Here is a 15,777-nt window from a genome sequence, read left to right as displayed (position 1 = left end):
AGTTGCTACATATGATGACATCGGCCGCCAATGGGGGCACCTTGGAGCGAAGCCAAGCCAGGGCGCAGGCACGTCGGCGAGCAGGTTCTCAATTGAATCGCCATGAAAAACGCGGCGGCGGGTCAGCGGATGTGGCAGAAATTTCATCAAATAAAGTCTGTAGATATTTCTCACGACTGCGAGGAACAAGCAACTGAGTTCGTCAGTCAGGCTAGCATCACCAGCTCACTGAAACTCAGTGCATTACGTCCGCCGTGTGCTTTTTGTAAATTGTCGCAAGCTGGAGAACCGACAAAAGGGTGCGACATCGGGTGCATGACTACCGCCAGCAGCAAGTGTGTCTTTTTGCACGTGTCACGCCAAGCATTCGTTTTCTGGGTGTGGGCACGCTCCGTCCATGCGCATAAACAGAGACGTTGCCTGAGCGTGTTCCAGAGAAAGGCGACGTCCGCACCGTATACTCTCGCGCCTGATGCCAGAGCCATCACACTCACGAGCCAGTAGCCGCCAGCGCCAGGAGGGTTTGAGCGGGCTCCCGCGCTCGGCCGCTGCTGCCACTGACCCCTTGGCTGTGACCTGGGGAGGCAGCGTTGCGTGGCTGTTGCCACGATAAACGGTTTAGTTGCTGGGCGACCTCCCTCCGCCCGGCATCTCCTGCGCCCAAACCTCCTAATTCCGCGATAATTAATCGCAGAGGATTATCTCCGCCTCCGTAATCCCGCTTCTCTCCCCTCGGCCCGAGTCTGATTTGTGGAGCCAAAGAGGCGAGCCGTTTTCCTTCGCGCTCTCGTGTCTTTCTCCTCACCCTGCGCGGATCCCCGCATTCGGCTCGCTCGTTCTCCTCTCCCCTTTCGTTTCTCTCCCTTCCGTGGTTGTTTGTGGGACCCGCTTCTTTCGGTGCTTTGCTCGTTGCTCCTTCACGATCTCAGGTCGGGCGACCGGCCGTCGCGTATACGTATACGTGTTTACGGCGATCGGCGAAATGTGTCAGCCAAACGTGGCCGCTTACGCGTCGAGCCTGTACCCCGTAGGGGCGGCAAAAACAACCGGATTACTCTGGCTGGCGACACTGTGCACCCGAGCACGCGCGGCCGTTGCCCCTGGCTCTCGGTCTGGCACGGTGCGTGTGCGTGCACGTGCGCCTTTGTCCTGTTCTTCACTGAGGGCGCCGTTGTCCAGAACAGGAAAAGAGTCGTTTGCTGTCAATATGTGGATGTTGACGCTGCGGTTTCCTGTGGTAAATTTCCTTACCTCAGGTTTGCATGCATGCACTGGACTGAAGAAGCTGACGATTGTTTGTATTGCTCAACATAGGAAAGTGTGCCCAATGATAGTTTCTCGTCGTCTCGACGAGGACATATGTATTACTGTACGTTTTCTTGTTTGTTTGTTTGTTTGTTTGTTTGTTTGTTTGTTTGTTTGTTTGTTTGTTTGTTTGTTTGTAGCACACCATGCCTCCGCTAAGGGTTCGACAGCAGTGTGCTGTTCCCCCTGAGTGTCTTTACATGCAGGCGAAAGGGAGCCTTTTTTCCTAGGTCACTCCTCATTCCTTGAAATGTACACATGTGGCAGAGCCGAAATAGAAGAGCATTCCCCTGCTAAACAATGCGATGCTGTCGGAATTCGCCGACCAAATGAATACTGTATTCCTCCTAGCAAAGCGGCCGTTTCTGCTCTGTCGTATATCTTCCAAACATTCCTTTTCATCGACCCGGGAAAGCGAGCCATCAAAGCTTGTATTTGGTATCTGGCTTCGTGGTAGCATGCCTTTCTATAACCGCGTATCCTTTGTGGGCTCTTCTAAACGAAACAAACACAATTCGCGTTGCCTGCGCCTGCCTTGTAACTCCAGCGTGTATGTGTTCTCGCCTACTCTAGCTCGGCTTTCACTGCTTTACTTGCGGTTTCAATGGTTTTCGTCGGCTGCAAATCGCGGAGAGAGGCTGCGTCATTTCCCTCTCTGAAATCGCTGCTCCTCCGCTGCAAGCGTTATGACAGGCGTGTGTATGAGTGTGGTATACGTATACAGGCTTGTAAAGGTACAAGAATACGTTCGTGCACGCGCACACACTCACGCACTGCGCGTGCACACCGATCTTGTTACATACCTCCGAACTCGCGTATACGCCGACATAGGTACACGAACTCGTGCGGGCACAGGTCGCTGCTTCACGCTTGGTCGCCGCGGCCAGAAAAGGCTCGATACCGCGTGCGAGTTTGTGCCTTTTGTTCGCCTCTCAACAGTGGTGCTCGTCTCGAATTGAATCCTCCCCCAGTGCCCTATTCAGTTCGCCGGCAAACGTCGCTTCGCCGCTGCGCAGCTTTGTGTCGTTGTAGGCGTTCTTTTCTTTCTTTTTTCTATCTTGTTTTTCTTGCGGTTCGCGCCCGCTATTCGTCCGCGTTCGAAGCTCTCAGCGCACGTGTCGTTCGTGCGTTCGTTCGGTTTGGGCCTCTCAGTTTGGCCTCATTGTGTGTCGCCCTCGCAGTGAGGACTTTCTTTACCGTCGCGCCACCGACACGTGCCGCGACCTTTGCTGTTGCGAATGAAATGGAAGCCACGCTGGCCGCCTGTGATCCGGTCGAACTGCATGAAAGGGCTATGTCTCGGCGCGTTGCCTTGCTGTTGAGCGGAGCGAGGTTGAGCACGCGGCTTGAAAAGGAATAAGAATAATGACTACGAGAGTGTGACTGGCCTATCTCTACGGTGTCCGCGCAAAATATGCTGCGTTATAGTTATGCAGCTTTTGAGCTAAACACCGAATGTTGTGAAGCACGCGGCCGCATGTATCGGTAAGAGAAACGAACTAATTCTGGCTCCTCTATGAGTAACTCGAGAGTATTTGCCCGATTTCTGACCAAACATAGGCCCCGTCTTTCTCTCTTTTCTTTCCCCTCTCTCTCTCTCTCTCTCTCTCTCTCTCTCTCTCTCTCTCTCTCTCTCTCTCTCTCTCTCTCTCTCTCTCTCTCTCTCTCTCTGTCTCTCTCTCTCTCCGTGTTTTCGAATCACCGTATACTAACGGAATTCAGGAGAGAAGGCGGATAACGACTCTCGTATCGCACAATTACTAGCTGTTGTTCTTTTGAATTTTCTTCCATGTTCTTTCTTTTTTATTGTCTGCGACTTCCCTCTATTTAGATCTTGACGTTTGACTCCATATGAACAGCTGTTGTTTTGCATGAATCGATTCGTGCACTGATCTCCTTAATTGTAAGCGCTGTTGCATTGCGCGGGTTGTCCCATCGCGAACCGAAGTCAGTGGTATATCGACATATTCGGTTTATGTAGTCCCCTCCGCCTCACATCGCGCTTCGCGCAAATCATTGCCCTCAGCACCAGCTTCTTAATCTTACGCGCTTATGCAAACTTTGCGCCGTAAGCTACATCCATCATGGTCTACTCTCAAGCAAAACAACGTATTTTTAGTATTTAGTTAAACGTAATATATGGCATGGATGCCTGCAGGCAGTTTTTTTTTTTTCTACAGCGATGTCTGACCTAACGCAGCTCTGAACAACGTCCAACATTTTTTTTTTTTCAGAAGAAGTGTTACAATTATGATCACAGCTCCTAAAGTGTTCCCTTTGGCCGCAGTGGGGCCACAGTGTACACGCGGGCAAGGAAAAGACACGACGCGCACCTTAGAGCTAGTGATGGACCAAGAAATTCTGAGGCCAAGTCATACGATTGTGCGATGTTTCGAAGTGCGCGCGTCGCCTCTTGGCAGCGCACAAGTCGGCGAGTTTGCCCACGTGCTTCCGAGCGCAGTTGCTGCAGATCCGGCAGCTGAGCGACGGCGCGCGCGCGCACCGGGGTCTCGTCGAGCAGCCGAGGGTTGGGGAGAAGCGGGCCCGCTGCTTTCCCTGCCCACTGCTATATTGGGACCAGCCTGGGAGAAAGCGTGCCAGCCGCCCTTTGTCCCCCGCTCCGAGCCCGGAGCCAAATTTGTGGAACAAAGGCACCGCCGACTGCAGAGGCGTATGCAGACGCGAGAAGCGGCTGAATCGACAGGCTTCGCTGGTTCCCGCCCCGCCTGCTTTTCCATTCCTCGCCCGGGCGGTATTTCTACCCCCCGCCCCCGCTCGACCGATATCCGCGCATCGAGAAGCAGAATGCAGCGCGAGTTCCGGACGTCTCGTTTTTTCGCGGTGTCGTCTCCGTACTGCGCTGCCATGGTGGTGGTGCGGTTTGCCCTCAGAGATTGCCTGTGGAGATGCTGGTGTGATTTCGCGAAGTAGCTGCGTTTACGCGTGCATCAGTGTCGTCTGCACCGCATTTGGAACATCTTTCGGTAACGCGGTTTACACCAGAGTGTTTTAGGTTAGGGGACGCGAGTCCCACCCAAACGTTGGGGGACGCAAACCGCCGTGCGTACAACACAACCGAAAGTGGGCACAAAAGAGCGCGAAGGGCACACTATAGAGTTTACATCCCCCAACGCTTGGGTGCGGATTCCGTCGCCTAATCTAAAACTCTCTATTAACTTTCTATTTCATCGTTGGAGATATTTGTGGGTATCGCGCTATATACACTGCCACGTGGTAGCTCTAAGTATGATACTCCTTTGTTGTCATGCTAACACATAATCTGGAATCTTATCTAAGTTTAAGGATTCTGTCTTTTTATGTAATGCGCAGTTCGAAATACACATATTTCCTTCTGTTTTGTTTTTTTCTTTTTTCAGATCATACGAGCTTGACAAAAGTTCGTGCGGCCAGGGCGCGACGTTATTGTTCCGTAGCTATAAAGCTATAATTCCCTTGGTCTGCGGATGATATGCCAACTTTTCTCGTAATATGAAACGAAAAAAAAAGCAGCTCATAATATAGCGCGTCGTGTCGTCTTTAATGAACTCTATCCCTAATTATAGAAGCCGTTCGGCGTATTCCAGCGTAACGTGCGAGTGCAGAACTTTTGGGGCACACGCGCGCGCCTCTTTACCTGCAAAGCCACGAGGCGCGCACCCTGGCGTTTCGGTGGGCGACGTGGAGCGGATGCGGAGCGACGACGCACCTCTCCCTCCACGCCGCGGCGTCGTTGTGGTGGCGCGGACGCCAGCATCTTCCGACAAGGTCGCTCTCCATCCTCCGTCTCCCCCCACCTTGACGACGAGGGAGAGGCGTATGGAAAGAGCGCGCCCTTCCCCGGGCGGCGGGGGGTGCGCTATTTTGCGCGTCGCGATTTGCGTGGTGGGCGCCCGGCGCGTGCGCACTATGCGCTCGCGGCGTCCTCCTCCTCGCCCGCGCCTCCTGTGCGCGTGCGTGGTGGGCAGCGCGAGGGCGCATGCTAGCGCCGGCCGCCGGCAGCGCGCGCGCGCCACGGGATTGAAGCGAGAGCGGGCTGCTCGTGCGCGCGCCCCCCAGAGCCGAGCGGCAGCGCGAGAAGGAAGGCGCGACTCGCCAGAGGGCGGCCGAGCACCGAGCGCCAGAGCCAGCAGCCGAGAACCCCCCCTTGGAACCGATGGGCCACGCGGCCGGCGGCGCGCCTCGCGGGCTGCGTCGTCCCGTTGCCGACCGGCGTGAGTGTACTGTGCTGTGAGCTGTGTCCGGTGGCGTCGAAGAAGAAGCGGGAACGGCGGCGGGCGCCGACGCCGGCCTGGACGCGCGGCCCGTGGACCTGCGCGCCTTGCGGCGCCAACGCGTCCCGGGCCCCCCGGGGGAACGCCGGGCCGCCGCACCACCACCCATGCTGCGCCTGCAGCTCTTCCGGCCAGGTACTTGCCAGCTGCTACCCTAACGCAACCACCCTCCCCCTCACGGGCGTGTTCCCTCTCGCCCTCGTCATTGCGTGGCCGGCGGCGGCGGCGTTGATTGGCGTCGCGTCCACATGGCTTTCTTTGCAGCTGAGAAAGGTGCGCGAAGCAGAGCACGCTGACGCTGCTGTCGAGCGCGAGTTTTCCCAGCTGGGACTTATACCGGCGGTGACCCCGAAGAAATCGCTTCTGCCAGTTTTTCGTAAAGTGTTGCACGCGCACGAGCAACTTGTTTCATCTTTCTGCGCCGCGGGGTTTGTCGCATCGTATCGGAGACACAAAGCCGGTACATACGTTTGAATCAGTAACTGAGATTTTCTTTGGGAAGAACTTTGGTTCGTTCGTCACTTTCAGATGTTAGCGAAGTGATGAATTCACAGTCGCATATGTCGAACTTTCTAATGAGCTTGCTCCGTTCTGTCATTCAGTATGCTGGCGCTAGCGAAAAATTATGGGCGCAAAAACACTTGCCTCTTGCCGGGGTAATTGAAAACATTTTGATGACCTTTGTAGAGGGTATTTTATACATTTCTGATTATAATGTATCCAATATTTGGGATGGTTCTGCTGAAAAGGTTTCCGCGCTTTTGCACACTTTAGCTTATTATATCCCTTGTGCCAACGCATAAAGAGTGAACTGCATCCTTAAATAAAAGAAGGCAAATAAATAAACAGCTCGACAGTGGATTTTCTCGTTTCCAACGGTGTCTTTGTACTCTTTTCATGCGGTAGCACTCCTTTCTCAATAATCGTAGAAATGGGTAGCGATGGCAACTTTCATCAACATTCAGCAACTTTCATGCGGTGTAACGATGGCGGCCACATCCTTATACAAGCATATTATGCAGAATGGCGACACAAAGACAGATGCCTGCCGCTTGCATTCTATTTGTCGTTTACAGAAAGGCTCTTGTTCCTGACTTCTATGGACGAACTTATGCTGTAATCGCATCGTCAACCAGAACGCGTAGAAACACACTTGCAGATGCGGTTTATTTGTCTTGTTTCGCGCTTTTGCTTTCCCGTGAGGGCCTAGAATCTTCGAGAACAAGAATGTAATGCGTTTATTATAATGCCAGGGCAACGTATTTTGTAAACAGCATCAACCTTTCAAATTGCCATGCTATATTGGGTGACGTGAGTGCGTTTATATAGCGCCGAGTTTCTACTCTCCCAGGATAATGTCGCATGTTCGTCAAGCGAAGCTGACTGCAGTTACCTGGAAGCTAACTTACCGGGCTGCACCTAGCGCGCATAGTTTCTGGAACTGCTTTTTTTTTTTAGTCGCGCTTCCGTTTCGTAATGGTGGTAGAGTGAGTTGTTGGACGGTGCTGTACGCACGATCTCAAAACGCGAGCGTAATTAAGTGGCGGCCGTTTCCCCGCGAGCGTCGTTTCGTCCTCGTCCACCGTCGACGCACACGCTGCACGAGCGGTCTACGACGCGAGCGTTACCGTCGCGCACGCCACGCGAGACGCTCGGCCTTTCGGGCCTCCGGCGGCGTCCGGCACGGATCGCGGCGCGCGGTCGTCTGGCCGCCGGCGCGGTAGCGCGTGGTGCGCGCGGCGTGTAGCGCGGAGGCCAGCGTCGCCTCGCGGGAGCCGCCGGGGTCGTCGCTCGGGGGGTCGCGCGCGTGCGGTCCGGACCAGCAGTGCAAGCGGTGACGCCGCGAGACTCGGTCGATGGAGGCGCGCGCTGTCCGCCGGCGCGAGCTGCCCTGCCCGGAGGACGGCCCCGCTGCGCCATGCAGCAACACCAGGTGCGCGCCGCCGGCGCGACAACGCCGTACCGCCGGTCTGACCCGCTGCCGCTCGACCTCAGCCTACTGGTGGCCCAGCTCAGCCCCCCCGAAACGCCAGGTACGGTGGCCTGTAGTGCGTCGGCTTTGTCCTCCGCATGGTCGGCGACGGCTGGCGCACTCCCCCGCGCGTGCTGTGTCTCGCACCTCTGCGCTGTCCGGGTGCAGACCGAACCGTGTGCGAGGTGTACTTTTCGCGTGGGCTGTTCTTTTTCGGCCGGGCAAATAGCCTGGCTCGCCTGCAGTATTTGCTTCTTTCCTTCCTTATTTCTTTCTCTCTCTCTCTCTTTTTTTTTCTGCTGCGTGGACAAGCAACACCGTGACAGTATACGCGCCGATGATCTTAGTTGTTCTTGCTGCCAGCGTCGTCCGAGCTTCTGTAGTACTGTAGCCAGCACTGTTTCTTTCGGCATGTCGATTCGTTGCAAGTGTTCCGCGATCAAAAGTCAGCAGGAATAGATCTTGCCGTACGCGATGGGCCAAAGTAGCCCTTCGTATATTTTTAGGCTGTTTCCCTCGGAAGTTTAATTTCTAGCTTTGTCGCCGGTAGGCTTTCGTAGATCCGTCTCGAATAGGCGCTTGGCTGTGCGTTGGCGCGATGCCTGAGACAGGCTCTCTTACCGGTCGGTACCGGCAACCGCGCATTCGGAGCTGAACGTCACTTGGGAAAAAAAAAAAGATATTAGCGACAATATTTTTGACAGCCTTGTTTACACGCAGCCATCTTAGCTTTCACAGCAAGCATTCCTTAGATTGAATAGTAAAAGAACTCGAGAGTGAGTGCTTGCTGTCAGCGAATGATGGAACTGCGTATTAAGTTATTTGTTGCGTCACTGCAGTTTTTCTGTCTTACAGCGTGAGTGTCGAGATGTGTATTAACGCCTCCAGGGCTCTTATACGTCCGTTTGGTGCAGTACAGCTTTTTAATTCCATAAATTGTGCCGTCTCCTTGTCAGAAGCACGATACTGTTCAACCGTGCTTCACCAAATTGTGTGAACTTTCCTTTTGCACCGATGCATAATTGCTTCCTGCTTAATAAATCGTATTTCGAGAGATGGAACTTCACTCCCCATGTCTTTAGCGACGATAGACACCAATGCTTGTTGAAGAAAGCAGGGCCTTTGGTCACAAAGGCTATTGAGCCAGAATTGTCCCTAGGAGCAGACAATAGCGAATCATTACGCTGAACAATATCACTAGCAAAGGCTGTGCGTCAATGGTAGGCAGCATTTACGAACGAGGGCCCATATTCACCGAGACGTTCTTACGCTAGAAATGTTCGTAAGAGCAAACGCTACCCAATCTTAATGTCGGATTAGCGGAAGTGACCGGCAAATGGAAATGACCAATTACGAAAGAAAAATTTTTTTGTATATCGGCTCCGTATTACCGAAGGGGCACAGGCCTTCTAGAAAGCCACTTGCTGAATGATTATTTCATTAGAAGATCGAGCCATCAGAAAAGGTATCTTAGAAAACTTGAAAGGCTCCGAGAGCTTAATTTCTCTCAATGGCCCCATCGCCTGATCTGATCACATGGATTCTGGTCACGTTATTTTAGCTGCGGGTGCATTGCGTGTTTAGCTGCTAATCGCAGTTGCGCTTTATTCGTGTAATTTTCGGCGGGACGACGGCGCTGTCCTTTGCTACGATGTCAACTGGTGCTTTACAGCCCACTACTTGTTAAACATGCGCTTCAGTTTATCAGGAGCTAGATGCTCAAATGGGACTTGCGAAGCATGGAGTTGAAATTACATGAGAATGGGAGTTATAACGCTTGCAGTACGAATTTGCTTTGGAGAGCGTTTCCTGCGCAACGTCCCTGGTAATTTATTTCATGCGTTTCATTCGCCCGCATATACTGTCGCTTGTTCACCATTCCGAGATAAAATAGTTGTTCTTCGAAGCTTAAACTGTTATAATGCGTTTGCTGAGATTTCGCTGCTTTCTTTTGAACGGCATTGCTTTGGTACAGCCTCGGTCAAGTTCTTGAAGCAACTCGCCGATTCATGAGAACTTACTTTCTTCTCTATATTATGTTTATTTCGTTTTTATACTAATGGTGTGTCTTGTTGATATGAATACGAGTGATAAGAAACGAGGTGTGCGCACATGTAGCTTTCAGATGCATGGCTTTACGGGTCATCAGAAAAGGAATATTCCTGGATATAACGAGGAAGAGCATGTCCATGATGTCCTGGAATTTGGTTACGCTGCCGCACACGGAGCCTGCCGACCTCGACGGCAGCCACCTAATGAAGGGTGAACTGCTGCACAAAAGGCGACTCTTTCGTTTTGGGTGCAGGTCGAAGCTTCAGGGAGACAGGCAGTTGGGAGTTGCAGCCCGCGTATGCGGTCGTATTTCTTCCTCCGCAGATGCTGAACGAGGTCTTTGATACGCGCGGGAAGCATGAACTCCTGCAGATGCGTGTTAGTTCCTGCAATGTGATTTTCATCGCGACGGTCGCGTTTCGCCATGAGCAGGCACTCGTGTGCTCTATTTCTTCAAAAGGGCACGTTCATTGACACATTCCGTTCTCTGTTCCTGCCCTCTTAATGGTACAGAAAGATGCATTTCCAGGCGTATATACGTCTCAGTTGAGAAGCGTCTTTTTATCTCCCAGGTTTTTGTTTGGAGACGACATTCAGATCAGCGATGTCGTAAGGATCAACGCAAGTGGTTTCGCTGACCTATGGTGCTCCGTTTCATGCTATTGTGGAGGCGTGCGCAGGAGGTCAGTGCGGCGTCATTTGACAACTATATATCTGAAGCGAAGGAACTCGCCGCGATAGGACTATAGTGCAGTGGTAGGATCTCGCTCCTCATTGGCTGACGCAGCTGCACCTTAACCTAGTGGCACGTTCTTGCGAAAGCCACTGTAGTTCATGACGCTGCGTTCCCGTGGCGAGATTTGGGGATTGTAATTTAACTGACAGCGGTAAATTAAAGCACGCTTTACTTTAATTTTCTGTAAGATACGTTATATTTCAACCACATTCACGTGCACGCGGCGCACAAACCGATCTTATCTCACCCGATGTACAAACAGAGCCTTTGAGGGCAGTTTTTTAGCTGTCCTCGAAAGCGAGTTCGCATTATTCCAGACTCGCGTTTGCGCTTTCTTTATCACTGTGCGCGTTGTAAGAAGGTACTGGAACTCACATCCACTGTGCATTAATTTCTCACTCTGTGGAAGACCCGCCAGCTCCCACCTCGGGTGCGCGATCACGCGCGATGACCTCGCCTGCGAAGGTCCCATAGGCCTGCAGGCTCCTTCGTCGTCGTCTCGCAGCTTCGCATCCGCCGCAAATTCCGGCAATTGACAGCGTCGTTCCGCGTCGCTCCACGCGTCCATCTCCTCTTGCCGTCCTGACCGCACACCGCTCTCATCTTTATTTTCTTTGGGCGCCTTTTCTTTCCTTTCGCCCACATTCCTGCATAGGCCATTTCGTTATTCTTCTATTTGTTTTTTGTGCCGTTCTGGGAAAGTCGAATCATCGCAAGATTGCCACGATTATGGAAATGCGCGAATATGGGCGCGGGCAGACAGGCGTGTCGCGCACGTATACGCAGTGCGTACGCAAGCCGTGAGAATGCGAGAGGGATTCGAGGGAGAGGGAGATGGCGTTTCGGGCGGCGCGCACGAGCTTCGCATTTCCAAGTGATATTCCCCGCGTGCTTTGTATGGATATGCGCGCCCGGGCCATAACGCGGATGCGTTCGCCCTTGAAAGCCGTCAAAGGAATACGTCAAGGCGATCGCTTTACCCCGCAACCGCCGCCGTTGCTGGCGCCCCGCCGGTACTGCAGCCGCGGCTGTGGCCACGGGAGGATGCGTTCCCCCCCCCCAAATGCGTTATACCGTTCTTGTTGTTATTTTTTGTTCCTCGCGGACGTTCCTGTGTCCGAGACGTTCACTCCTTGCGACGTGTTTGCGCGGCCTCTTCCCGCTCCGGCGCTGGCGCTCCTCAATCGCTCGGCGCACTCGCTTGCGCGCGCGTGCGCGATCGAGAATGCTTATTTGAAGCCCTGCCACGTCTCTATTCGGCGAGGGTCTCGGAGTTGGTGACGTTGCCGAGACCGACGGCTTCTCTGCAAAACCAGCCCCCTGCCGCGGATGGCTTTTTATCGCTCTCGAGGTCGTGCGTTTGTTTGAGGCGAGGTCGCTTGCGCAAGGACTTCGGTCGGTACGACACAGTCTGCAGATGGGCTATAGAGTCTCGGCTCCTCTGTTGCCCATCAGCTAGGCTGGGTGCACCAGCGTTCTATGTTATATTTGTTTCGCAGAAAGTGCAACATTCTTCCACAACGCTATCGCAGTAAAGCGCATCCTTTAATCGCCATTGTGCATTGGCCACGTCGTTTTAATAGTCGAAAAAAAAAAGGTCGTGTGGTGGACCGCTGGCTGTGATGCTTTGGCGCTAAACACAGTTTCGTGGGTGCCATTCCGATCGGGGTGGAATGCAAGTTCGGCATGCACTTGATGTGTCTGTAGGCGAACATTTGATGACATAAACAGCGGTTCGTTTTTTCTTGCACTACGAATCCTTTCACTAGTCCAACCTTGTGAAAATTCCGACAATGTTGTACTCTGACGTGCAATTTGTTTTTTCTATGGCGGTATGCGAATATTCGGTGCCCTTACTGCGAATCGAGTAGTCATTGCCAGTTAATTCATAATCCAAGGGAATTTCATATTGATATAACAATTTATTCCGAATACTATGCGGCAACTAAAATTACCGGAAATACCATGGAGAAACTCACGTGAAAGGAGTGGCTATTATATTGGTCGCTCCGAGTGGCCTCTGCTAAGAGGCGGAATTCGAATAATTTTACTACATAAAGCATTGTTGCTACGAGGGGGCACTGCTTACAAAGAAAGTTCATCGAAGCAGCTAAGCTTGCACATTAACATCATGTCATTTAGTTAATTGCGTCTCAAGTAAAGAACAAGAACACGCTTTGTAGGGTTCCCACACACACTAGTAACAGCTCAAGTTTATGCCTCAATTTATGCCTCAACAATTATGCCTCAACAGCTCAGCCTCTGCCTCAATTTTCTTTTTTGTCTATTGTTCAGCGTGATTTGATGCCTTGGCTTGCTTTATCTGCTTTCTGTCTTTTTGAGTTGATACATCTCTAAACAATTTGCTTGTATGCTCTTTGTGGCTGTGAGCACTCTTATGGATGCATCTAACGCTTAATTACTTTAATTCGATACGCTGTGTATGCGAACATTCCACTCCACATTTCTCTTTGCTGTGCATAGCCATAACTAGCCCGAATCGCGAGGTCTAATGAGGTCTCTCTCTCTTTCTCTCTGTGGTTGCCCAACGGCCTGAATATATCCGATGCATTTCAAAGATGGCTTTTTTTTCTTGGTTCCCTCTTATTATTTATTGAGACGCTTGGCATCTCTGGTACCAAAGTTAGCACATTATTAGCGCGAGTCATTTGACAACTTGCATTAGAAAGTAAAGAAACAAACTTTCTACGCCCATCTTTCGTTGCGCATAGCTCCTTTGTTTCGGTGTTCCCATTGTCGTAGACACAAGGGTTTATATAAGAAGGAGAAGAAGAAGAAGGAGGAGTAACTTTATTAAAGAATGGTCCAATATTTTTTTTTTTTTACCCTAGGGCTGTTCGTAAGCCTAGGTGCCAGCCAATCCTGATGTTGTATGCAACATTAGCGAAGGCTGCCGGTTTGTGGCAGATTGTAATTGAAAAGCTTTGTAAATTCAACCACAGATGTGGTCGCCTTGCTCTTGCTTCTGCTTTATCAACTGCCAGTTTTTTTTTTTCGGTTTTGGGCGCACAAGTATTGAAAACCCAACATACATATATGTACTCGATTGCGTTCGAAAAATTCTGTATTCGATCGCTTCCCTTTGAGCTAATTAATCGGCCTTGAATCACCATCACCTGGCGAGATCTAGTGCTGTTCAAGCTTTACCAAGTTCAAGCTTTACCGAATCAAAAAGGGCCATAGCTGCATGGCGGCCGTTCACGTTACGCCTGAATATACGACTCACTGATTTTCGAACCACGCGTAGTAGAACCGGCTTTGCACTGAAGGAAAGTGCTTCAGCGGCGCGCATTTCAATCATTTCGTGGTGTGTCGCGCCGATCGTGCGCGTTCGGAGACGCTGCTTGCATTGGGGCTGTGGGAAAATTACTTCTGCACGCTTAATTTATTGACGGCTCCAGCCCGTGGCGGGTCCAGAACGGGTGTCGAACGCTGGGCGCCGTTACCTGACGGTGGTTCTAATAAATACATCCATTCATTGGTGACTAGTATACTGAACAGTTCGAATGTGGGGTCGTGTTCTCGGACGATCAGTTTCGGCGATACTGTCGCCTTCTTGTGACGTAGTGCTTCAACCGGCGAATCAGCGCGCGCCTGATAGCCGAGGCGATATTATCGCCGTAAGTGGTCGCCCCAGAATGCGTCCCTTGGTGAGCCATCGTCGTCCTAGCCTCGACAACGAACCGCGCGCGCACCGACTTTCCTCTTCCTCCATGCTTCCTCTTCCTCCATTCTATCGAAGCACATGGCTCCATTAGTGCGCTTTTCCTTTGAAATGCTCGCGCTTTAGAATTTCCCGAAGTCGTCATTTACGGCGCTGCTTAATTCTTGAAGCAACAGCTGTTAAAAGCACTTCTGCAGTATTGAGGGCTTCTTACTTGTGGATTTTCCCCACTCTAAATGCCACTCGATAATTTTCTGGCTTGAGATATCCCTCGATATCAAAGCCTACATATACGAGGTCTCGGAATTAAGCGGGTACTTGAGAAATAATACGCAATATTAGTGGGCGAAGAGATGCTGAAACGAAAAAGAAATTCTCGTTTAGTCTTCGGAAGTCAGGCTTCACGCGTGTGAATCCTAGCCCCTCGTACGGAGCTTCGCGTCGTTCATGCTTGACTTTCCTTTGCGGCTGACGGTCGCTGAAGGGTCGGCCTTCTGGCAGCGTTGGTCGTATAAGTGAAGACGCATTATGTTTGTATTTGTTTCGCCAGATATTAGCATTGGGGTTCGTGTTGGTCTTTCACGTCGATCCGGCTCCCGGTTCAGTGGCGTACTTTATATCGCTCTGGCATGGGTATACAGCAGTATCGGTATTTTTGTAGCCATTTATATTGAGTCCCATACGGTAAGTTGTATTCTCAGGACGAGTCTGATCGCATAGTCAGTCCCTAGAAACGTGGCGTGGCAGAATTGCAACGAATAGCGTCGCCAACGTGTCGACTGCGACATCATTGTGTGTGGAGTGATTCAGGGCACTGAGCCACGTTATGCTCGGCGGCGGAAGACAGTTCGTCGCGTGAATCGAGCTTTAGCATTGACTTCTGGAAACAGATGATAGATGGTGGGTTTGTCTATCCTAGGCGGTGCTTCCTCGTATTAAAAAAAAAAAAATCTTATCAAAACGCGTTCATTAAGCGGCCCGCAGATAGACCATGGTAGGGAGCAGAACAAATGGTTTTGCGCGAAAATAGGAAACTGTGATGAACGTGTGTCTAGTTTGTTTAGTTGGTTATGTCGCTAGGTGTCAACGGCACATAAATGGGCGTAACGAGAAACGCCATTAGCAACAAGCGCGTGTGTGCTGGGTAAGAAAGCCTATCTGCTTATGTGCTCGTTGTATTGTGCTGCGCTGGCATCGACGATGACCACTTTCCGAGTGTGTTTTATACCGGCAGTTTTTGTTCGTTGTGCAGTCTGCCGTCTGTTGCAGAGAGAGAGAGAGAGAGAGAGAAGAGATATTAGGGAAGGGGGAAAGGCAGGCAAGTTGAGCACCAGAGCAGAAAGTATGGTCGGCCACTTTAGTCTTAGGGCGGGAAATTGCAGGTAGAGGTAGAAAAAAAAGAGAGAGAGAGAGAATAGGGTCAGTGAGCACACGTCACCTAATGTTAGTGCATGCCTGCCGTCTGTGCGGAAGTCGGCAGAACATATCGTTCTGCGAATGCGGGGAGTAGTACCCTGCGTGGCCGAGTACATCGCGAGAACGTCCACGACGCGCGTGCCGCCTGGCGGACGTCTCGTCGTCATCAAAGAAGGGAGTCAAAGGAGCACGCCCTTCCCCCATCATCCGGCCCCCGTGGCAGGCATCCTCCGTCTGTCCGTCTCGCAAGGTCCCGCGGCAGGCCGGCCCGTACTCCGCATTTACCGCGCACCACCGAGGCCGCTCGTTTGCTTATTGCCGTGCTGCGGCGTCGGCGGCA

The 15,777-nt window shown here is 51.9% G+C and overlaps 1 protein-coding gene across 4 annotated transcripts in view; it reads left to right on the top strand.

The window, feature by feature from the left end:
• The window catches only part of LOC142582567 (uncharacterized), a 281,846-nt gene that overhangs the window by 126,404 nt on the left and 139,665 nt on the right, over nucleotides 1-15,777 (top strand). The window contains exon 1 of one of the 4 annotated variants that reach the window (XM_075692430.1): nucleotides 5,324-5,711. The exons of the other annotated variants lie outside the window; for them this stretch is intronic. Within the exon in view, the coding sequence (XP_075548545.1) occupies nucleotides 5,684-5,711 (28 nt within the window). The 5' untranslated portion in view covers nucleotides 5,324-5,683. Of the gene's footprint in view, nucleotides 1-5,323; nucleotides 5,712-15,777 lie in introns of those variants that run through there. 4 annotated transcript variants of the gene reach the window in all.

This window comes from Dermacentor variabilis, chromosome 5, assembly GCF_050947875.1.
Source record: "Dermacentor variabilis isolate Ectoservices chromosome 5, ASM5094787v1, whole genome shotgun sequence".
Lineage (NCBI taxonomy): Eukaryota > Metazoa > Arthropoda > Arachnida > Ixodida > Ixodidae > Dermacentor > Dermacentor variabilis.
Note: the sequence above shows the minus strand (reverse complement) of the source record. Positions and strands in the feature narration are given on the sequence as shown.